At 45.3% G+C, this 24,872-nt stretch overlaps 1 protein-coding gene across 19 annotated transcripts in view; it reads right to left on the bottom strand.

Moving 5' to 3' along the window:
* Positions 1 to 24,872, bottom strand: part of NCOA1 (nuclear receptor coactivator 1) — a 360,042-nt gene that overhangs the window by 36,749 nt on the left and 298,421 nt on the right. For 18 of the 19 annotated variants that reach the window (XM_043510045.1, XM_043510046.1, XM_043510055.1 and 15 more), the window contains 3 exons: positions 23,938 to 24,085; positions 21,651 to 22,974; positions 7,159 to 7,342 (listed from right to left, as the gene is read on the bottom strand). In XM_043510045.1, coding sequence (XP_043365980.1) covers positions 7,159 to 7,342; positions 21,651 to 22,974; positions 23,938 to 24,085 — 1,656 coding nt within the window. The remainder of the gene's footprint in view (positions 1 to 7,158; positions 7,343 to 21,650; positions 22,975 to 23,937; positions 24,086 to 24,872) is intronic. The other variant, XM_043510052.1, reaches the window with a different exon arrangement.

Consider the following 24,872-nt stretch of genomic DNA (forward strand, 5'->3'; position numbering starts at 1 on the left):
GTGAGGTAATATCTTTTATTAATCATCTGGAAGATGGTTTGCAGATGACACAAACTGGGAGGAGTGGTAGATACGCTGGAGGGTAGGGATAGGATACAGAGGGACCTAGACAAATCAGAGGATTGGGACAAAAGAAATCTAATGAGGTTCAACAAGAACAAGTGCAGAGTCCTGCACTTCTGATGGAAGAATCCCATGCATGGCTACAGACTAGGGACCGAGTGGCTAGGCAGCAGTTCTGCAGAAAAGGACCTTGGAGTTACAGTGGACGAGAAGCTGGATACGAGTCAACAGTGTGCCCTTGTTGCCAAGAATTTTGGGCTGTATAAGTAAGAGCATTGCTAGCAGATCAAGAGACGCGATCATTCCCCTCTATTCGGCATTGGTGAGGCCTCATCTGGAGTAATGTGTCCAGTTTTGGGCCCCACACTACAAGAAGGATGTGGAAAAAATGGAAAGAGTCCAGCAGAGGGCAACAAAAATTATTAGGGGGCTGGAGCACATGATTTATGAGGAGAGGTTGAGGGAACTGGGATTATTTAGTCTGCAGAAGAGAAGAATGAGGGGGGATCCGATAGCTGCTTTCAACGACCTGAAAGGGGGTTTCAAAGAGGATGGATTTAGACTGTTCTCAGTGGTACCAGATGATAGAACAAGGAGTAATGGTCTCAAGTTGCAGTGGAGGAGGTTTAGGTTGGATATTAGGAAAAACTTTTTCACTAGGAGGGTGATGAAGCACTGAATGCGTTACCTAGGGAGGTGGTGGAATCTCCTTCCTTTGAGGTTTTTAAGGTCAGGCTTGACAAAGCCCTGGCTGGGATGATTTAGTTGGGGATTGGACTAGATGACCTCCTGAGGTCTCTTCCAACCCTGATATTCTAAGATTGGACCAACTTCTGCTGGTGAGCGAGACAAGCTTTCTAACTTACACAGATCTTCTTCAGCTCCATGTAAGTTCAAACGCATGTCTCTCTCACCAACAGAAGTTGGTCCAATAAAAGATATTTCCTCACCCACCTTGTCTTTCAATACCAATGTTAATCAAATTTTCTGCTTTTCCGTATTCACTGCTTGGAGAAAGCTGGGTGGGATTGTTTTGCCTTGCCCACCTTGCATAGTGCCGCTGTCAGAATTGATTTTCAAAACACGTCTAACATTACCTCACCTTACCTAGAGTAGAATTCAGACACAAGGCCTATGCCCCATGTAAACCTTCGGCTCTGCATGGGGTGAATTAAACTTATCTTGGTGTCCTCTCTGCTATACTTTTATATTGGTAGATCTCCCCAGAAACTGCAGGCATAACCTAGTAGGGCGCAGAAGGCCCAGATCAGCAGATCCCTGTGGGAGCACATACCTGTATCAGGCTGGAAGGGGTTTGGTCCAGTTACTGTCCCCCTACTCTGCTTTGACAGTAACCCGGAATGCGGACTGCTGCCATTCATTGCAGGAAAATGAGATGGCCTGAGCTGAACTAGCTCCATGGGGTTGCAGAACTCAAATGGGGACCGGCCAGCCTGCATGCCCTGCCCGCCATCAATAGCTAGAGATTCATTAAATTATAAATAAGCACAACTCAGACAGCTTCCGAGGGCTCATCACAACATTACCAATGCTTGACTGATTCATCCTGCGAGCCAAAGGAGCTGACATCAGTGACTTTGGAGGGCAAAAGAGGGATTGGTGTGGGAATGGCCTACGACAGATGTGACTTCATTGCTCAGAGGCCACCCCAGGGAATCACACCTTAGGAATGCATGCAAACAAGGACACTACGCTGCCAGTCAGCACTGGGGCTTTGATTTAGTATTTCTGAGAAGGCAGACAATCCATGCTGCTGCCACAATGGTGCGGTAGAGAAAGGGACCGGCACCCTAGTAGTTAAACTGGGTAGGTGAAGGGATACACAGGGTAGCCAATGCTTCAAGTCAGAGGATATGCAGAGGGCAGCTAGGTTTGACTGGATTCTTGTGCCTATGTATTATATGAAATAAGCAGGTTTTGAACCCCAGTGCAAGAACTGCACAAACCTCACTTTCACTTCAGGTCAACCCAGGAGCCCCTTGCGGGGATAATTCACAGCTGCCCGCTCACTGTAGTCAGAACTTGATCCAGGGACATACAGCAGGACCTCACGAACTCACACAGGGTGAAATTCACCCCTGTGCAGTGGGCCAACTCTAAGACTGAAGGGGGATTTAAGGGATGCCCATGCCTCAGGCAGGCCCACTATACAGAGCTGAATTTCAGCCACCATTCACCATACCCTCTGTTCTTTTCAGCTGTGATTTAGTGGAAAAAAGACTGTAGTGGGGTCCCATCTTTATTCACCCTATAGAATCACCTGAACCTTCAAAGTTTTGTATCTCTTTTGATCAGAGCTTAGGCTGGGTTTCACCCCTGTGCAAAGCACTAGTGCAGAGCACACGCCTTGCACAGGCTGAATGTCCATGTAATGACCAGGCATCTCACTGCAGAGATGAAGTGCGTTTTCTGAGTTAACCATTGTAATCCATGCACCAGTTTAACCCAACAGCACTAACTTAAAGGAAACTGGTTTCCCTGTGGGCACTTGGGCTTGAGATACATATTCTTGCTGGGAGATGATGCTGTAAATTCTGGATTATATGGGGAGTCAGTGTTGGGATTTTAAAGCACAGAGTTGGACACATCTCGCCATAAATGTACTCCTACTCTTTGTCAATCTCCGTTTCAACCGTCTGATAGAAGGTTCCCTTGTCTCCCAAAGACAGTAAAGTCCCATTATAATTATACTCCTGTCACTTCATTATGAATGCCCTAGTATTCCGTACCTGAAGGTGCTGTCCATTTGAGTCTTTAGAATAAGAGTCCTTGGCATGCAAATAATAGGCTTGAGTGATAAGCGGCTGTCTGATCTTTAGCTATGAATTCAGTGGAGAGGTGATGGGACAAATTGGTCAATGGCTATGATTCAAGCAGACAGCTCCTTTTCAAACTGCCAGACATTCCCCCTATTGTGGAAAGGCATAGCATGGCTCTCTGATGCATTTAGTCTCAGTGCAGCTGTGATTCAAAACCCTCACCAGGTTTATTGCCCAGTATAGTATCTCCTATCCAACTCGAGCTCTTATGTTTCCTCTCATAGCTGATATCCTGATCTTAGAGTGACATGGTGGCTCTTGATTCAGATAATCTACTCTCTTTACAGCATATGTAACACATAACCATGTCACCCTCTAGTGGCTGGTCCCAGTGACTATAACAACCTGCTTGCAACTAATGGAGTTTTTCTTTAATTTGGTGCTAGAGGCCTGTTTCCCAAGGATGACTGGTGTGTGTAGTGTGATAGACCCAGGCCAGTTGGGTACAGCAGAGTAGTAGAAGGCAGATATACTTGCCACTAGATAAGCAGTTTTCTGTTCCCTGACTGACCAGAGCAGGGGCTGCTCCAGGCTAGGGTGGACACATGACTCCAATTAGCCTGCAAAGAGTCAGTTGAAGCCATTAGGCTAATGAGAACACCTGACTCCAATTAACCTGCACAGAGTCAGGTGAAGCTGTTAAGCTAATGTGAACACCTGACTCTAATTAAGGCCCCTCTGATACTATAAAAGGGCTCACTCCAGTCAGACCAAGGAGAGCCAGGGGAGAGGAAGTGTGGCTGAAAGGCTGGGTAGTGAAGACACCCTCAAGCCTCTGGAAAGGGAGCCCTAAGATAAGGGTGAAGTCTGTGGGGAAGTGACCCAGGGAAATGTAGCAACTCTGGCAGTGAAAGTTCAGCTGCCAACAGCTGCTGCCATTAGGGTCCCTGGGCCGGAACCTGGAGTAGAGGGTGAGCCCGGGGTTCCCCCCCAACCCGCCACTACAGAAACACCTCCTGGGAGGGGAAGACAGGCCCCTCTCAGGACAAGAGGCTAAACTGTTCTGGAACAAGCCCGTAGGGACAACAGAGACTGTGGGAGTTCTCTCACAAACCTCCTTGTTGGCTTATGATTAAAAGGGCTCAGTAGACTGTAACGCTGGCCCTAGAGAGAGGGGGCTACGTGGAGGGTCGCAGTGAGCCTCTGAGGCTAGCATAAACCATCTGGAAGTGTGGGACCCATGGGGACAAGGTCGGCGTTCTACCACAGTAGCTACAAAATAATCTCAGAGTTCAGACCTCCAGAGCAGAACTTTGCTCCTGCTGACAACACACTGATTTTTTTACCCTTCTAAAGATGCCAAATCTACATAAGAATGGCCATACTGGGTCCATCTAGCCCAGTATCATGTCTTCTGACACTTCTGCCAAGTGCTTCAGAAGGAATGAAGAGAACAGGACAATTATCTAGTGATCCATCCCATGTCATCCAGTCCCAGCTTCTGACAGTCAGAGGTTTAGGGACACCTCCATCATGGAGTTGTCATTGTGGCCAATAGCCATTCATGGACCTATCCTCCATGAACTTATCTAGTTTTTTTTTTTGAACTGTTATATTTTTGGCCTTCACAACATCCCTTGCCAACGCGTTCTACAGGTTGACTCTGTGTGGTGTGAACAAGTACTTCCTTTTGTCTGTTTTCAACCTACTGCCTATTAATTTAATTGGTGACCCCTAATTCTTGTGTTATATGAAGGGGTAAAGAACACTTCCTCATTTACTTTCCCCCTCCATCATTCACGATTTTCTGGACCTCTGTCACACCCTCCATCAGCCACCTCTTTTCTAAACTGAACAGTCCCAGTCTTTTTAATAAAAAGAAAAGGAGGACTTGTGGCACCTTAGAGACTAACAAATTTATTTGAGCATAAGCCCTCGTGAGCTACAGCTCACTTCATCGGAGAAGTCTTTTTAATGTCTCTTCATCTGGAAGCTGTCCCAGACTCCTCATCATTTGTGCTCAACTTCTCTCTACTTCTTCCAATTCTAAGATCTGTTTTGAGATGGGGCGACCAGAACTGCCTACAGTATTCAAAGTTTGGGCATATTATGAATTTAAATAGTGGCATTATGATATTTACTATCTTATTATCTATCCCTTTCCTAATGGTTCCTAACATTCTGTTAGATTTTTTGACTGCCGTTGCACATTGAGGGGATGATTTCAGAGAATTATCCACAATCAGTCAAAGATTTCTTTCTTGAGTAGTAACAGCTAATTTAGACTCCATCATTTTGTGTGTATAGTTGGGATTATTTGTTTTCCAACGTGCATTACTTTGGCCTTATCAACACTGAATTTCATTTCCCATTCTGAAAGTCCAAGTACATAGGGTCAGGTTTTCGAGAGCTCAGAACATATTGCGACACTTACAGGCAGATTCTGAGAGCTCAGTATGCTGAGTACATGTTGGGAGCTGAGCTCTCTGGAAAACCTGGCCATTTTTTTTTGGGCACTGAACTCTTCTAACCATCTGGCTCTGATCATAGATGACAAATGCTTTTGAAAATCTGGCTTTTGTGCTCAAAAGGTGCTACTTCACTATAGGTAATTGTGTAGAGTCCTGTGAGCACTGTTAAGCCACCGTCTTACTTGGGCTGTTAGTAGTTAATTTTCTCACTTAATGTAAGCTTAGCGTAACCGATTGTAGCATTTTGTTAGGGCTGAGAAGGGCTTGTCAGATTGGCGTTATGCAGTTCACTGCAGCTACTCTGTCTCCTTAGCATGGGATAACCCTTGTCCACATGTTTGTTGATCCCCTCAAAAATTCTAATAGATTGGTGAGGCATGATCTTCCTTTACAACAGCTGTGTTGATTCTTCCCCAGTGTATCATGTTCATCTGTGTCTCTGATAATTCTGTTCTATACTATCGTTTCAACCAATTTGCCTGGTACTGAAGTCAGATTTACCAGCGGCCTGTAATTGCCAGGATCGCCTCTGGACCCTTTTTAAAAAAACTGGTATTACATTAGCTATCTTCCAAGCATCTAGTACAGAAGCTGATTTAAGCAATAGGCTACATAACACAATTAGTGGTTATGCAATGTCATATGCGAGTTCCTTCAGAACTCTTGGGTGAATACCTTCTGGTCCTGCTGACTTATGTTTAATTTATCAATTTGTTCCAGAACTTCCTCTACTGACAACTGAAACTAGAGTCCTATGAAAACATTCCAGGCTGTTCATTTACTCCCTTCCTGCCAAACCAATTTTGTGGGCTTCGTCCTGATTTCTGCATGAGACAGGAGAGCCAGCCAACAGCCTCGTTATCTCTATTTGCTGAATAAGTGATGTGTGGATTATTCCTCCCAGGGCAGAACATTAAACAGCAGCTAATTGGTTTATACCTAGGATTATTCTGCCAATCATTAGCTTTTCTTTTTAGAATTCCCTTCCCACTCCCTCTCCCTTTCAGACAGTCCTGTTCATTAGCAAAACTCTGCACCTCCACTCTTAAGACTCAGTGTAATTTTCAGTGACAAGATAAATATATTTCTGCTTGTGGTGACATGGTGGGTGCAACAAACACTACTCTGTTTCACCCAAAGCTCAAAATAAAAACTTGGGATAGGTAAGCCCTCACAAAGTTGGAACCTGGTTACACTCTGTGCACTGGGGCTGCAAGGGGGAGGATTTCCCAGAAGTGTAGCTGATGAGTGAGAGCAGCCTCAGCTGAGGGAAACTTATCAGAAGGAATACAACCGGCACTCCTGTGGGGAAGCCCATGAATGCTAAGTAAAAGCATCACCAGGTTTATTACACTTCCACTGAAAAGAGCAGAAAACCCGGGCTTTGCTAAAGTTGCTTTGTGCTGCCTCACCTCTGAAAATCAGGCCATTTATTCAGGTATCTAAATAGGGATGTGGGTGATGAAACTCTAGGCACCCAAATTGATAATGATGCTTCAAAAACCACATGCAGCAACCCGCTCCTTACTGAGCCCAGTCGGCGCATTGACTCCCCAACTCCTAATTTGTGAAGGGATGTATCCCTGTCCTCTTACTCACTCATGTCATGGCTATTTGAAATGCAAATAGATGTCTGCTAGTGAACACATCTCTGCAAGGTCACTAAGCTTTAAGATACAAAATACAATTAAGAGGATACACTGGCTCCAGTGTACCACATAAAGCTAATGCTGTATCCCTAGAAGTCCACTACAATGACAAGAGATGAACTCTCCTCCCCAAATACTGGAAAACAGTCTTGTGGATTAGCATGAGAGAGCAGAGCTATTAGCACTGACACATACTATTAAGCCCCATTGGAGTTCTTGCTGCAGCGCTGGGCTGGAGGGGGGCTGCCAGAATCTCAGGTTTGACCGCAACACCAGCCATGCTGCTTTCCGTTCTATCTGTCCCACACAAGCCTGGCAACTGGGCTGCTTTCTCCAGCGAAGGCAGTAGCTGATCGAGCTGGTCAAGGTCAGCAGCAAACTAAGGAAGGAAACAAGGTCACAGGTCAGTCACTGAGCCCCTTTGGGCAGCACAATCTCTTTACACACAGAAAAAATTCAGAAACTGTTCCCCCCGTCCCCCTTACCCCCCAAAAATTAACTGGCTCATTCAAATTACATGCAAAGAAGGCAATCAGGACTCATTCTGTCCCTGGCAGTTCAAGCATTTTGCAATGTAGTTTTCTTCTGGCTACCTGCCCCAAATGCTGGTGTAAAGGCCTCTGTTGGAATTACTTCTGTGTACCCTCAATCACAGATAAGCAGCAGCAGCACAGAAACAGGGTCTGATTTACCACTATGTTACCTCCTGGTTTACAGCTGCATATCTCCACTGATTTCAGTGGAATTACCTATGTGAAGCCAGAACACAGGGGAGAATGAGGCCTCTAGAATGAGTCTAGAGCATTACACAGAAGATGCAAAATCAACATCTTGAGTATGGGATGCCACCATTTCATGTCCATTAGGTACCTAGAGCCCACCTAGCAGGGGGTAGTTTGCTCTGCCAAAACATGTAGAGACAGATGGACTTGTGGTTATGGCACTGGACTGGGACTCAGGAAAGCTGGGTTCAATTCTTGACTGCCACCAGCTTCCTGTGTGCCTTATGCAAGCCTCTCTGTGTGCCTTGGTTCCCTGTCTGTAAAATGGGGATAATATTTCCTTTCCCCACCTTTTGTCTGTCTTGCCTAATTAGATTGCAAACTCTATAGGGCAGCGACCGTCTTTCACTACATCTGTACAGTACTGAGCACAATGACACACTGATCTCAATGGAGGCTTCTAGGCACAACAATAAAACAAATATTATTAATGGCTTGCATGGCATTGACTTGAATGGGCTCTGGACACCTATAGCCATTTGGCAGGAGGTAATTTGCTCTATTAATACATATACATTTACACTGATGTAAAAAATGGCCTCTTCTGAAAAATATAAGAGACTTTGTAGAACAGCCCTCCAAACCTCTACTTATACATTTGCTTAGGGCAAGTATTTATTCTCGATGGTCTAGTAATATATCATTTAGCTTTTCCAATCTTCTTCATAGCAAAGAATAGGAGAGTAGATGTTTGGCCTGGGGACCCAAATAAATGGGGAAGTTACTGAGGAAGGGATTCGCACCAGGGGATATAATGGAGATCCTGGTAAGCAATAGTTTGGGATTAAAGGGACTAAGATAAATTAGATTTTGGTTAAAAAAAAAAAAGATACCAAGGGAAGACTATTTTTAAAAAATCTCAATCTAAGTACACATTGAAACACGCTCCCACATGAGTCAGTGGTCAGCGGGCCAAAGAGCATGCCTGTTGAGTGACATGCGTATTTACAGGCAATTCCTTTCCAGATTATTAGGCTGAAACACCTTTGCATTTGACTGACAGATACAGAGAATTAAGTTTAGGTCACAGTGAGGTTTAGCAGAAAGTTGGCTAATTAGCTGGGACACAAGGTTGGAGCTGACAGGCCCTAGGCCTATGATAAATATAACCAGATTTACCAATAGCCTAGGGTATATAAACAGCTGTGTGTTTCACAGAGGAGTCAATACGTCAGCAATGCTATGGAGTAATTAGCTGTGAGATCAAACTGCAACTCCAGCCAAGGGACGGTTCCTTTGCCTGGAGGGCTGCTCACTTTGGGGTAGCTCAGGGCTGGCCTCATTCTTGTGCAGCTTTGCAAAAATGGATTCAAGCTTCTTAAAGACCTGTCTTCTTGGGCAGCCTGGCTCTGGAAATAGCAAACTTTGGCAAGTGTCTACAATGGGCTGACAGAATGCTCAAAAGGAAACAGCCTCTGCAACTAGCCTCTTAGGGTATGTCTACACTGCAATGAGACACCCAGGAATGGCCCATGCCTACTGACTCTGGCTCGCAGGGCTCAGGCTAAGGGGCTGTTTAATTGTGGTGTAGACGTTCGGGCTTGGGCTGGGACCCGGGCTCTAGAACTTCACAAGGTGGGAGGGTCCCAGAGCTTAGGCTCCACCACGAGCCCCAACATCTACATCGCAATCAAACAGTCCCTTAGCCCAAGCCCTGTGAGCCCAAGTCACCTGGCACTGGCCCGCCACAGCTGTCTCATTGCAGTGTAGACATACCCATATGGAACTAATGCCAGGGAAGCCCTCCAGCAAGCAGCAGGGATGGAGGGAAATGGCTTCCTAGGCAGAAGAGAAGTTCAGATCCCTCTTGGAAATGAGGGTCAGATAGTTCATTCTCTCTTTTTACGGATATACAGAAGTTACACATGTCAAGTCTTCCTCCTCTCACATGATGCAAACCACTTTTTAGAGCCCATAAGGCCACTGGGAACGCCGGGCAGCCTCCCAGGGGATAAGCGGCCTGTTATAGCGACTGCTAAATTTGTTCCAGTTCAGATGCAGAAAGCCACAGCCAGCGAGTGAGGGGAGCAAAGGCACTCAGCTGTCGCCGTCAAGTGAGCAGCCTGGAGAGCCCAGAAAAAATTTAGAACATAGCAACTGCCAGATGAAATCAGACCAATAGCCTATCTAGTCCAGTATCCTGTCTCCATGAGTGGCCAGCAGGAGCCGCTGCAGAGGAAGGGTTGACTCTTTGCTTCCTGCAACAGGAATTTATGGGAAAGTATATTAATCCAGTACCGGAAAAAGGATGGGAGCATCCTCCCTATGAGGTGCAAATCTTGGCACGGTGCGAGGATAAAAAGCTTGGCTCTTTCATACTACCAATGCCCCATAGAATGGCAGGCTTGCCTACTGTAGACAGCCCTTTGTGTGGAGGGACCAGTGCTGATAAAATGCCACTGCATCTCCTTAGCATGAGTTCAAGGTTATCATTCTCCAAGGATCCAACTTAAAAACTTATCTCCATATTTAATCAAGTACAGCAAGAAAAGCTACAAAAGACAGCACTGTCTACTAGATTATTTCTTTTTCTCGCTCGCTCTTTACTGACAAGATTTCATCAATTTATCACATCCCACAACAAAGGCATAAGGCATGAAATGTACTTTCAGATGGGAAAGCGCTGTATAAAACAATCAAGTCATGACTGTATCATAAGAAAAGGAGACACTAGAGGACCATCTAAGGCAGAAGAAGGTGGTTATGTTGTTATAACCAACAGGTCAACTTTTTAAAATCTTTGCCACAATACTCACCGGTAGTGCTGTATTATATACATTGTTGAGACATTGTGAACACGCTCCGGAGGCTGTGCCATAGGACTTTGGGAGAGACCGTTCTCTTCCTAGATATTCAAGAGCGTCTCACATTTGAACCAGGATAATAATGCCACATTAAACAAAAGGAAGGATGGTGTTGTGGTTAAGGCACTTGATGGGACCACAGAAATCTGGTGCAATTCCCAGCTTTGTCACAGCTTTGCCTGTGTGACCTTCAGCAAGTCACTTATTCTAGGGTCACATAAGTATTTAGATAGTTAGGGATTTTTAATGTACACAATTTCTGTGACAGGGCAAGTATTTACTTTCCTTGCAGTGATGTGAGGATTAAACAACAAACAATGTTTACGTAATGCTTTAAGGACAATAAACATGATGATTTACAATGGAATATCCACCCATTAATTTCATAGTGTATGCTATCCATCAAACTTTAAGCCCAGAGTCTTTAGGAAAAGGACATCCTTATAAACATAATCACTCCCACTTACAGAAACAATAAAATACAGGAATTGCAGCCTCAGCACTGCCTCTGCAAGAATACAATTCTAATTCTTCAAAGAAATATAGCTTCTTGAAACAACAGATTTTCATTAGAGCACAAGATTGCAAGATGCCTTGCAATAAAGGGAATAAATGTAGTAAGCTATTTATTACTATACACAAATATAAGACACTCGCTATCTGTAGTGTGGGGACACTTTTTAACAGGACTGAAAGAAGCTCTGTTACATGTAGAACGTGTGTGTGTGTGTAAACTTAGTCATCGCGAAAGTTTATGACCCATGACAAAGAGAAAGGAAAATAAAACCCATGAGTCTAGTTACATTGCCCAGGAGGCATGGAAAGAGATTGGGGAGTGGAGAAGGGAGAAATGGGCGTGAAGGGGTAGTAAATACAGTGTTCACGTTTTACTTTATGAACTAAACAACTCTGGCCATATCAATCACTCAGAGATGCCCTTGCAGTTCCCATTGACTTCAATAAGAACATCCAGCCTCCATCTGAATAATTTGTGGTCTGAAAAGCATGTCATACAATGAGAGACTAAAAAAGCTCAGTTTATTTAGTTTACTGAACAGAAGGTTAAAAGATGACTTGATCTTGGTCTATAAGTACCTAAACCTGGGTATGAGAAGATATCTGATACTGGAGGACTATTTAATCTAGTGGTCAAAGGCAGAATATGATGCAATGGATGGAATTTGAATTCAACAAGGTTCATCTGGAAATAAAAAGTAATATTTTTTTTTTTTTTTTTTTTTTTTTTTTTACCAGTGAGGACAATTAACTCCTGGAACAGATTACCAAGGGATGGGTTAATTTAAAAGATAAAGTGATGAAGAATTCAAGGCTGAACGTCCATCTAAAACAGAGATGGGCAAACTATGGTCCACGGACCACATCCAGCCTGCGGGACCATCCTGCCCGGCCCTTGAGCTCCCCGCCAGGGAGGTTAGCCCCTGGGCCCTCTCCCGTTTTCCCCTCTCCCCCGCAGGCAGCGCTCTGGGTGCTGGGCAGCACAGCAGTCTCTCTGGCTCTGGCCGGGCGGCGCAGCTGCCAGACATGCTGCTCTGAGCAGCATGGTAAGGGGGGCCGGGGGGCAGTCAGGGGACAGGGAGCGGTTGGATAGGTGTGGGAGTCCCGGGGGGCCTATCGGGGCGGAGGTTCTGGGTGGGCAATCAGGGAATGGGGAGCAGGGGGGTTGGAAAGGTGTGGGAGTTCCAGAGGGGCCTGTCAGGGGGTGGGGATATGGATAGGGGTTGGGGCAGTCAGGGGACAGGGAGCGGGGGGGTTGGACAGGGGGTAGGGTTCCAGGAGGCGGCGGTCAGGGAACAATGAGCAGGGGCGTTGGATGGGTGGGGAGTTCTGAGGGGGGCAGTCAGGGGGTCGGACGTGGGAGGGGGCAGACAGGGGTCGGAGCCAGGCTGTTTGGGGGGGTACAGCCTTCCCTACCGGCCCTCCATACAGTTTTGCAACCCCGATGTGGCCCTTGGGCCAAAAAATTTGCCCACCCCTAATCTAAAAGATAAGCTCAACCATAAACTGTTGGTCTAGATGCAGGAATCAACGGGTGAAGTTCCATGGCCTGTATTATGCAGGAGATTGGACTAGATGACCATAAGAGTTCTTTCTAGTCTTAACATCTATGGTTATGTCTACACTAGCGAGCTTACCATGGTACAGCAGTGCCACAGTAAGATTGCACATGTAGCCGCTCTATGATGATGGGAGAGAGTGCTCCCGTGGATATAATTAAACCACCCCCAACAAGCAGAGGAGCTATGTCGGCAGGAGAGCGTCTCCCACTGACATAGCGCTGTCCACCCCAGAGCTTCCATCGGTGTAACTTATGTTGCTCCGAGAGGTGTTTTTTTCACACCCCTAAGCAACATAAGTTATACTGATAAAAGTGCTAGTGTAGCCTAAATGTATTGAGCCAGGTCTGCCTTCAGACACATGTGTAGCGCTCATGCTAACTCTAGTGTACGTAGTATCCCAGAATGGAATTTGCCCCAGGAACTATTTTATAAATACTTTGGCCCTTAGACACTAACACTTTTTTCCTTAGAAACTTAAACTTGTTTAAATCCATTTCCTAGATTCACAGATTCTTAGGCTATGTCTACAGTAGCACTTTTGTCGGTATAACTTATGTCACTCAGGGGTGTGGAAAAAACCCATCCCTCTGAGCGATATAAGTCACACCAATAGAAGTGTTGGTGTGGACAGCGCTATGTCGGTGGGGTACACTCTTCCGCCGACATAGCTCCACTGCTTGTTGGAGGTGGTTTAGTTATGTCAACGGGAGAGCTTTCCTGTCAACAGAGTGGCTACATGTGCAATCTCACACTGGCACAGCTGTGCTGCTGTAAGCTTGCTACTGTAGACATGACCTTAGTTTACTGCATCTAACCTTATCTTCAGTCTAAGCAGTATTCCGGGTGGGTAACTTGTTTAGAAGCAGTGCAGACTGGATTAGTACCTGGAGGGGGTGTACCTTGAAGTTCCAAAGAGAAGCCTCCACACATCAGGGTCAACATAATGATGTAAAGTTCTTTTTAAAATAGCTAATATAATTATCTTGTTAATGAGCCTGTCTGAAAGCAGAACCGCATAGCCACGGGATTAATACATACTTCACAAGGAAGCAGGAGAAAAGTGCTTTAAAATGAGGTTGATTGTTATGAGGAGTCCCTGATTCTTACTTCACTCCTATCTAGTTTTTTGGTCATTTAAAAGGCATTATTAGGCTGACCATGAACTTGGATTCTGATCTGGGATAAGAGAACTCCACGGAGTGCAGAAATTCCAAGTACTTTGAAAATTCAGGTTCATCCAATAACTGTGGACAGAATTCAGAATCTTGGTATTTATTATAAAGGTTCCCAGGCCTTCTGATGGCAAAGACAGGTTTGTTGCACAAAGTAAACTGGTTCTCTGTTTGGGTACTGACTATGCATCCAAGCAGAGTGAAAGAGTAGCACTGTGAAGTGGCTACTTCCCCCTACTCCTGCCCTTCACCCCATGGGGTCTTAACATGGATGTTAATTATGGTCACATAAATGCCACCATGGACTTTGTTATGCAACAGACTGTCAGTATGGAAATGGGCATTGCATGGATGGTGAGCTTGGTGTCAGACTTTGTCAACGATATCGAACTTACAAATAAATCAGTTGAAGATATGAAATGAGACAGGTGGTCTCACAAATTCTACCAACCCAATAAGTCTTATCAATAAATCAAAGAGGGGAGGTATGAAAATTAATTTACCTATCAATTCTATCTATTTGGAAGGTGAAGCTTTGAAAAACATTAATCTTCCCTGAGCAGCAACACTCACAAAACTGGTGACTGCACATTTGATGTAAAGTCCAGAATAGAAAAAATAAGTGCTGTATTTCAAAAACTCCATACAACATGGAAGTCAACAATTAGCAATAACACTAAACTAAAAATCTTAAGCAGCAATGTCCTAAGCATCCTTCTATGTAGAGCAGAGTCCTGGAACATTCCAGTGCAAACTGAACAGCAATCAATGCAAGTGTCTGCATAGAATATTCAAAGTAAAACGAACTGAGACAATAAGTAATTAAGTGGTACTAGAATGGGCATAGCTACCTACAATGATAAAAGTAGTGCGGAAGAAAAGATGGACATATTTGGGATATCTGTTAAGAATACCCGATAATAAGCTACCTAAAGAAGCATTTCTTTGGCAACCCCAGACAAGAGATGGAGAGGCTATCCTAGAGGCATTCTGCAGCACACTAATGAATGGAGCGGCATTACTACATCTGAACATAAAAGACTTGGACAAATGAGCCCAGGACAGGAATGACTGGAGACATTTGGCTTCTGCCTTATGCACCGGATGGTGTGGTAAGATAATGATGAAATGGCAATATGCTTAATCATTTCAGCAGGGATCAACGCTCTAAACATTCAGCTAATGCATCTGTCCATTGATACTGGATGAATCACATACATCCTGCTAAGGAAAAAGGTTCAGCCCTTCCCACAGAGAAGGGTCAGCAAGGCAGATGATAAATATCTTTAAAACAAACTCAAAGTGAAAAGGGCGGAACGGCACTCCCTCGTTATTTTTATTGTCCATCCCACAACTGCACATCAAACGAGAGAGCCTACCCTATTTACACTAGCCTGGGGAGTGCCTAGCACAGCAGATACATAATTCTCCCATACTCATGAAGGAGCTCCCAGACAAGACCCACAAAGCCACTAGTTTACCCTCCTGAAATCTCACCCTTGTAATGCGTACATTGTGGCAGTTTGGGGCGGGGACTTGTCACCTACGTTGTGTTTGTACAGCGCTTAACTCAACCGGTTTTTGACCTTCTTGGCCTCTATGTGCTACCACAATATAAATGTTAACATTCATAATAAAATTAACACTATCCCCACTAGCACCGGGTGAGCCATAGAAACAAGCTGCGTCTTTTATGGGTACTAGATAGCTGCACATTCTATTGCATATCCATTCACTCAATCAACATTTGCTAAAATCAAACAGGTGTGATTTAAAGGGGTGCATGAGATCACGCGGCATTTTGTTGGTTTTCAATAAAACCTGCCAAGCAGCAGCAAAGTCACTAAGCTAATATTAAATTAAATACTGCAGCAGTGCTAGTTCAGCTGAGTAAGTTAATGCTTCTTGAATGACCCAGCTTTTGTCTTGCAATGATATCCTGTAATAAAGGCTAAGCACACACACACAAAACCCCCCTGCCCATGTGGAAATTCAACAGAATTCCTCTTTTCCTTTCTAAGGATAATCTGTCCTCTTGACAGCAATATAATTCCCAGACAGAACCTATAGTATAAAGAGAAGGGAGCATTACTCTAGGTCCACTTCTAAGGATATGAAATAATTATGGCAAGTCATTTGATTTCTTACAAAATTAATAGGCTGTTGAAGATTTCATGGCACGTTTTTCAGGAGTGGGGTCCCTCATTCCCAGCCACATTCAAGTATGGATCAAGTATACATTCTGCCGACCTAAAGTTTCCAATGGATATAATATTCTTCCTGACCTAAACTGTTGAATACTGTAATTGTACTCTGTTCAGCAGCTGCTGCATTCCACCCCAGAGGTGACTACATTTTAGCTCTGGAAGTGATTTCTATGTCGTTTATATGCCAGTGAGTAAAGTGCTTTACATTGCTAAATGGAAGAAAGGTGGCTATAGGTAAAACATCCATAATATTTGTGCACAGGATCAGAGGTTAGTATCCTTTCCTTTACTAAAGCACCTGACAAAGTCTAATGAGGTTTCCTCCTGCAGAGCCAGGAATCAAACCCAGTTGCAGGGCCTTAATCACACGACCCTGCTTCCTAAGGGTAGTAGTGGGAGGGAGCTCTCTATGGGGGCATGGAATAGAAAGGTTTTATTTTTTAAAAAAAAAAAAAGCAACAACTTGGATTTTACCAAAAACATCCCAGACTGACGAGGTGTGCGACTTCCGCTGGCTCTGCTTCTGCGCAACTGGCGGCCTGAAGCGTAGAAGAGATTACTTTACTTACAGCTGATGAGATTAATTTAATTAATAGAAGCCTGTGGTGTCATTTAAACGATATAGCCACGAGTTCCTCCAAAACTCCAAAAGGCTGTTACCTCTCCAGCAGAATAGGCACCATCGAGCCTGCAGGCTCTTCTTTGCATAAGATGCAGAAAAGAAGCTGTGAGTGCAATTTTAAGTCAGGACGAGTTGCCTCTCGGTTGCAAATATAAAAACTAATGTGCTGCAGATTTCCCAGCAGGCTGGAAAGTGCTGAAGTATAGTGCTCCCCTAGTGCCTCCCTTGATAGGGCAACTCTGCGGATCTAAATTCCATTCCATTCCTGTTGCTACAGTTAAACTTACAATAGAATTTTCATTATCAACCCTACTTTACAGTTTCACCCTACAAGCTCCCTCCAGCCTGAAATGAAAGTAGATGAGGTCTGAGGTTGGGAGCAAGGCCTTTTCCTTTATAAAATTTGGAATAAAGCAGAAACCTGGGTCAGACACATGGGAAAGAAGGTGGGCAGTTTATTAAGTTAGTGGTTCCCATGTGCTTTTTTGCTGTCCAAAATGGCCATACTAACTTGGAAGGGTCATTCTCATTTTAGCTGGAGCCTTAATAATCCCTCCTATTTTATAGCAACAACCTCACTACCTCCCATGCCAACCACCATCCTCTCAGCCAAGCAGGACTCAATGGGACCTGTGCTCCAGGGGTTAAATCCTGCACCCACTGCAGTCAGTTGGGAGTGTTACCATTGATTTCAGTGAGTGAAGCATCAGACCCCATGCGAGGTAGTTCACTGCTCTCCCCCTCACTCTGAGTGCTCTGGCAGTATCGCCATATCCTTTAATCCCTTCCTTGCCTTTAAGAATTGTCGGCTAACTGACTTGGAAAACCGGCCTCTCTTGATGGCAGAGCCACGAATGGAAAAAGAATAAAATCAGTAAGCACAAGTATCTGAGAATTGTGGTATAAAACTAAGTGGCAACCTCATGCAATAGTGGAGATGGCAGAGCACCCTGCTACTTATTATATATGTCACAGAAAGGCACAGTCTGGAGTAAGGCAGCTTTTCAAAGCAAAAAAAGATCTCCTTTAGAGAAGCGACTCAAGACAAGACTATTGTCTAGGAACGAACACACATTGCCATAGAGGGTCAGACCAATAGTTCTAGTTCAGGGCCCTGTCTCCCAGTCTTGCAATTTTATCACGAGTCTCACAATACAGTATTTAGAATCTTTCACAAAGTCTCGGCTCCTGGAAGCAGCGGATTCCATGAGATGCTCAGCTTTCTTCTTCTTCTTTTTAAAGTAAGATTCTAGCCCCTCTGGTTATGCAGGAAAGCCTGGAAATATGATCCAAGTGCAATTTAAAGGCTCATAAACCAGAAGGCAAATGAAAAGAAGATAAAATTTAGTATTTTTAAAACCTCATAATTTTTAAGCCAATCTCATGATTTTGGGGGACCGACTTCATGATTTTTTTTAATGCATGGGATTGGCAATACTGTCTGACAGGGGCCAGTGTCAACTGCTGCAGAGGAAGGCACACAAAACCCAGTAAATAGGGCAATTATTGGATCACCTCCCCCCCAGAGAATGTTTCTTCTTCACTCCCTTTAGTTAGTGTTTGGCTCATGCCTCGAAGGAGGAGGGTTGGTTTTTTGTTTTTGTTTTTTCTATTAACCATTTTAACTCCTGTTATAATCCATATAAATATCTAATTCTTTTTTGATTCCTACTGAACTTCTTGTTCTTTGTGGTATCATGTAGCAAGTAGTTCCACAGGCCATCAAGTGTGTGTCTCAATGTTTTGGTCATCCAAGGCTTGTAGCATCCTTATAGGCTGGTTACAAAATGAGAATAAGGACTGAAGCTGATGCACTGTCCTTTAATGAGTCCCATGATTATAAAACTCTCCCACTCCAGTGTCAGGTTCGTAGACTAGTCACAAGCACAACAACTAAAATGAAGGTCGGATTCAAGATCTAGGTGGTGTTTTATTTTTAGTGACAGAGCATAAAAATAAACTGAAACCTCACTGAAATGGTTTGGGTTGCTGAAGAAATTTGGAGACTGGACTCTCTCCTTGGATGCTGTGGAGTCAAAGAGTTGTAATCTGCTAACAAGCTAACAACAACTAACAAGCATTTTAGGGTTTTAAAACCCCTCTTCATTAACTCTTTGGAGAGGGTCATTCTGGTCATTATAAAAACCTGGCAGTCCCCTGTTGTCTTTGGGAAGATGCACAGAGAAGAAAAGTCATTTGCTAGGATAGTAATATTAGGTCAATTCCAAAGGCTATGGAGAGCCCTACAAACACATTCAGATTGCGAGTCCCTGAAATCCCTCGGCCCAGCTCAGCTCTTTGCGCAGTCCTAGGCCGAGTGCACTGTTAGCAAACAGCAAATAAAGTAAGTCAGGAGAATCCCTTCTTAGTTACAGAATGGGCTTAATTATGCCCTTAGTCACCCAGTGTTTCCACCCTCCTTAAAAAATGTTGCAACTACCTTTCTAAATTGTTTATCAAAGGAACTGGCAGCTCCATCCTTGGGAACTGCAGGAAAGCAAGCTGAATTCTCTAAAACAGGGCAGGCCTGGTCTTTTCGTAAGGAAGAATCTTCCATGCACTGTGCTGTTAAACAATGCTGCCCTGGAGCCAGAATGGATGGAGACAGTGCTGATAACTTAATCGCTGCCCACAATACTGGAGTGCCTGGATGTTTCTGCGGTAATGATCAGCAGTAGTGAAACAGTTGAAGTTCCTATGAAGGGCCTTGTTATCAAGCTGTTGAGGCCAGGGGTCTGTTTACCACGAATATAAATGTTAACCATCCGTTTGTACATACAGACTCCTCAGTAAGCTCCAATCATGCACACATGGCCAGTCTTCACACACAGAACCCATAACTGCATCCACAAAGTAGTCCCATGCGTGCATGTACAGACCTCAGGTTTTTGAAAAGCACACACCTCATTAGACTTCAGAGCTGACAACCAACTGTTACTAAAGGGGGCAAATCATGCCTCTCAGAGTTATTGTTTCAGACGTGCGTACGCAGGCTAGGGCGGGTAACACTGCAGTCATTTGGAAGACAACTATGGCCAAACACTTTTTTTTTTTTTTTAAACCAATAGCATGAATTATAGAACACAGAGTGGCCTGGCAGAGATATGCAGATAAGTGTGGCAGCTCAATCTCACCCCTGAACTGCTGGTCTCAGGGCAAGAAAACAAAGCAGACAAACTAGTTTTCACTGTGGGTGCGATCCTGGGTCCTCCTTCCAATAGATATAGAATCCCTGTCTGTACAACAGCTTTTAACTGAGTTTGTAACAGTGAGCGTCACAGCTGACTCTGAACATGGTTGGTTGCTCACATGCAAAAAAGTTATTACTCTATTAGTAACTGTGGTAGCTAAGAGTGTTGTCCCATCAGCAGACGAATCTGGCGCACAGCTCTCTTCTTGTAACCAGGTTGCTGCAACCTGGGCTCTATGCTTTTATTTTCCCAGAAGGCCTGATACTAATACAATCAGGCAGTGCAATGGGGTTGATAAGCAAACTCTGCTGGGCAGTGAGTTGGCCAGTCGTCATAACCAGGTCAAAGGAGTATCAGGCTGCGTGTGAAATATAACAGGGCCAGAATGCCAGAAAAACGAGCAGCTGTGCATTTCAGTTGCTCCTATTTGTGTGTAGCTTGCATAACTTTCAGCATGACTGTAGTAAGATGTTTCCCTTTCTGCAGATATTACAGTGGTAAGTGCTATACAAAACCCTAGGGAGGGGCAGACTGCACTCTCCAACTCTCTAACATTCCTGGACAAAGCAGCTAGTTGCACAAAGCTGTATGATGTTCAGTCACCAACTAAAAGTTCTAATGTTCTTTCCAAAACAGATGCATCTTAATCTGTGTCTTCCCTGGTCTAGAGGCAATTTATGTTAATTTAGACAGCTGAGCCTGAATGGAAGGAGAAATATCTAATGTATCTAAGGTGTGAGCTATACCAGTAGGAATGTTTTATAGTAAGGTAGAAAGAGTTAGATTCCCACTTGCTGATGGGATAACTGACTGAGGCTCCCAAATGAATGGAGCTCTTAACCTTATTAAGAGGCTTATTGTGTATTTGCCATTTGAGGCTTTCAGAGCATTCTGTGTTATTCATGCAATATCTTCCCAACTCAGCAGCCCTGTTTGACACAGTCAGTAAGCAGGCTAACAGGCTTGCTCTTAATGTCAGACTCTCTGTACTCTTTGTTTAAAAAGGATTAAGCAGTCTTATCCATGTTACCATCTCCCCTGGCTTTCAAAAATAAGAAATCTCTTCTATTCATAGCCACTTGTAACGAATATTTATACTCTCAAAACTCTATCACTGGGATCTGTCAGTGGATTATTCAATTTAATAATACTTTTAAAATAACTAAAGGGCCCTTAAAATTGCTAATCTCAGCCAACAAGTAGGCAACAGATTGAAAATTTCCCAGCACATAAGCTCTGAATAGGCTTACAGATGCTGGATACAAAGAGTTTTTCCCCTCGGCAATGCAGGAATGTCCTACAAATGGCTTCTCTCCTCTCAGCTTTTGAAGAATCAATGCATCATGTTCCATCGTATTGTGATAAACCTCCATTAAGCTTTCTTTTCTCTCCCATCATTGCTGCTCTTCAGAGCGTGTGCATGAGCAACAAGAAGTTTCAAACTGGCTCCCTGAGGGTCTCCATATAGGCACCTAACTGCTCACATGATCATTTAGGAGTCTAAATACAGTTGGGGTCATTTAGATATCTACTTTTAACACCCCAATTGGCAAGTTAGTCTTGGAACCAGTCATGCCAGTACCAGTGTTTGTGAAGTAGCAAAACCCGAGACCACGCACTGGGCTATAGCTCCATGAATCGAAGGAGAACTGCTAAGGGGGTGTGTGTGTGTGTGTGTGGGTGGGTGTGGGTGTGGGTGTGTGAGTGAGAGAGACACAGACACACACATAGGCCTCAGACCACTACATGCTAAAAGAGATTCTCCTTTAACTTAACTGGTGTTAAATGCTAACCCTAGGTAAACAGCATGGATTCTAAAGGGCAAACCCACCTGGCCCTGCGACTCTAGCTTTATCTCCTCTGCGGCAGGGGGCTTGGTCAGCGGGGCCGGAGTCGTATTGCACAGATCCATCTGCTCCGTTTTCTCCACTTTCACCTTCACGTCATCCAGACTCAGGGCTGGGACCGCAGCAAGATCCTTCTCATCCTTGTCTAGTAGGTAGCGTAGGAGCTGATGGTCCTTGGACTCCTTTTTCTTCAAGGCCTCTGGCTCCAGTTTGATTTCAGGGGTCCCCGGGATCTGACTCTGAGAGGTAGGGGTGGTGGCAGCGTTTGTCGCAGTATCCTTCTTGTCGTGCTCCATGGACAGAGTGGTGATGTCAGAGGGGCTGCCCTCCTGCAAGAGACGGTGTAAGATCTTGTGCCGCTCTGTGAGGGAGCTATGGGAAGAGGGACACGCATTGCCTGGAGGGTTCCCAGAGGCACCTGTGCAGGATAAGGGATCTTTGCAGCTAGTGTCTGCATCAGCATGCCGCAGCTGTTGTTCTGCCGTTGTGGCCAGGAGCTGAACCAGCTTGTGGCTGGTAGCTTGGGAGCACTTGGCGTCTCCCTCCGAGAGTCTGTCACTGGCATGTAGCAGGCCTGAGTCCAGTGGCTTGCCATCGCTCGAGCCACTGTCAGACTGAATCATCTCGCTCAGGATGGAGGCAATCTCCTTGCTGTCTTTCGGCTCCGTTTTTACAGGCTGCATGCTGAGCCGGCCGGGCGAGTTCTGGGAGCTCGGCTGCCTCAGAATGGGAGGTGGCGTGGAGTAGCCCATGGGGGTGCTTGGGCCTTCATTAAGCCCCTGCATAGAGTTTATCGGGGCATTGGGGAAAGGCCTGTTGCTGCTGCCACTGCTGCTGCAGCCACTGCTTGCCATGCCCACAGGGGAATGCATGGTAGGCATGGTAGGAGAGAAAGGATTGCTTGGTATTCTGGGCCTTGGTACCAATCCTGGGCTAACCCGATGCCTAGGAGACATGAACTGTGCTGGGGTAATCCCTGGACTATTCATGGGGGAGCTACTGAGGTTTAAAAGGTGGCTGTTGTTCTGGGGACCAGCTTGTCCCTGGTTTAAGGCAACATTGGCTCCGATCTGATTCCCAGGTGAACACCCAAAGCTCATCTGGCCGGTGCTGGAATTGCTGCTATGGAGGCCAGAGCTTGGCTGCTGATTTACACTGGTCGCCAACATGCCGCTGTTGGATGGAGGGATGGCAGACGAGAGAGCCATGCCTTGCCCTGGGGAGATGCTGGGGTTCAGCGCAGGGCTGACACGGGGAAGGGGCATTCCAGAGTTAGTGTTCTCTTGAGGAGAAAGCATGTGGTGATCCCTGGAAGAAACAAAAAAGACAGAGGGGCTGGGTGGTGGGGAGACACAACTCAGAAGACGACTTAACTAAATCTATAGTACAGCTCAACTAAACCTTTCCAACATCTTTGGGATTAAGTTATCCCTGAAAAGTCTGGCCTGATAAGTCTGACAGCTGCAGCTTGTAAGATACAGTGTTTTCACACACTATCCTAGCCCCACCACTATACTAGGATCCCAGGAGGAAAGAGAGCATATTTCAGTAGCATTTGTGGATGGAGCAGTTACACTGCTCTCTGTAGGTACTTAGTGGATTGCGCAGCATTGTGGCAACTGAGGAGCTACAAATCTATCTCAGAAGGGAAGGTCTATTTTGGGCTGTGTACTCTCGCATTGGTAGGAAGAGGAGAGTGCTAAGAGAATATAATTCTTTGCCCTCCTCCATCTGGTTGCGTTTCTTTAACACACAGTAAGTTCCCCCATCTTTCCTGTATAACAGCCTCTTCCTCCTGAACGAGTTTGAGTGCAAGGTCTCTGGGGCAGGGCATGAGCCTTAGCCATGTTGGTGAAGTGCCGTGTGAATTCATGGTGCTGCATAAGCATCAGATACAACTGCGAAGCCATAGAAATAGCCGAAGTTTAGTGAACTTTTGCTGCCTTGGCTTTCAAAGATATGGACTAAGATCCCCCAGCGCAGCACCTAACTGGGGGATTGCAGACCCAAAACCAGCATGAGAGGATCACCTCAGCCGCCACTGGCATAGAACCAGCATTGTGACTCCTAAGACGCCACCATCCCTGCAGCTGACACTGATCTCTGACTGCACTTATAGGCTCCTAGACACCGTTGGCAGCTGGTCTAGCTTACAGCAGCCTCCAGATTGCTCCTACTCCTGAGCTGTGCTGTGCACTCCTCAGCTACAGCTGAGCAGCCAGAACAAGTCGCGAGCTAGCAGCGATTTCACCCCAAGTTCTTGGAACTCACCTGTCAATGATATGGATGCCCATGATGAAAGGCTGCATTTCTGGGCTTTGAGGATAGCAGAGCTTACACTTGGTGTGGGCGCTAAGTACCGTTCCGTCGCTCAGCGTGAATCTGTACGATGGACTGAAGGCCGTGCCACGTGTCATCACTGGAGGGGGGGGGGGGGGAAACAAACCAGATGTGATCCATCCATCTGCTTAGCAATTCAGACAGGGCTCACAAAACCTTTGGGGAGGGATGTGAGGGGTGCAGGATGGTGGTAAAGGTAGTAGGGGATTGACTTCCACCATCCGTGTGCACGCAAGGATAGCAACACAGAGTTTGCAACCCCCTTTGCACCTTCCCCTCCTCCCACCGCCCAATTGCACTCTGTGTATTGTAGCCAGTCCCCAAGGATGCCACCATTAGTGTGCAAACAATGCAAGTCAAAAATAATCCTCAAGTGAAGTTATGGCAATCCAGGAAGTCTCTCTGCTCTGTTCTTCACTGCCTTATCATGGTCATATCACCATTTTCAGCTGCACTAATCCAGTGTACTGCAGCTAGGGTGACCAGATAGCAGTGTGAAAAATCAGGACAGGTGGCAGGGGGATAATCATAGGACTGAAAGGGAACTCGAGAGGTCATCTAGTCCAGTCCCCTGCACTCATGGCAGGACTAAGTATTATCTAGGCCATCCTATAGGTAATAGGCGCCTATATAAAACAAAGCCCAGAATATTGGGACTGTCCCTATAAAACTGGGAGATCTGGTCACCATAATTGCAGCGGGTATTTCAGGAAGATCTGAAGGGTGGTGTGATGCAAGTTAACTTCTCAATGCTGCTTGTTGTGGGCAGGGACATGGGGCACAATGTGAGCCAGGAATGTCTGCGCTGTAACTGATTGCCTTATCAATGTGCTCCTATTTAAATCAATTAAGCACCGTCCTTGAAC

Source organism: Dermochelys coriacea, chromosome 3 (genome assembly GCF_009764565.3).
Source record: "Dermochelys coriacea isolate rDerCor1 chromosome 3, rDerCor1.pri.v4, whole genome shotgun sequence".
Classification (NCBI taxonomy): Eukaryota; Metazoa; Chordata; order Testudines; family Dermochelyidae; genus Dermochelys; species Dermochelys coriacea.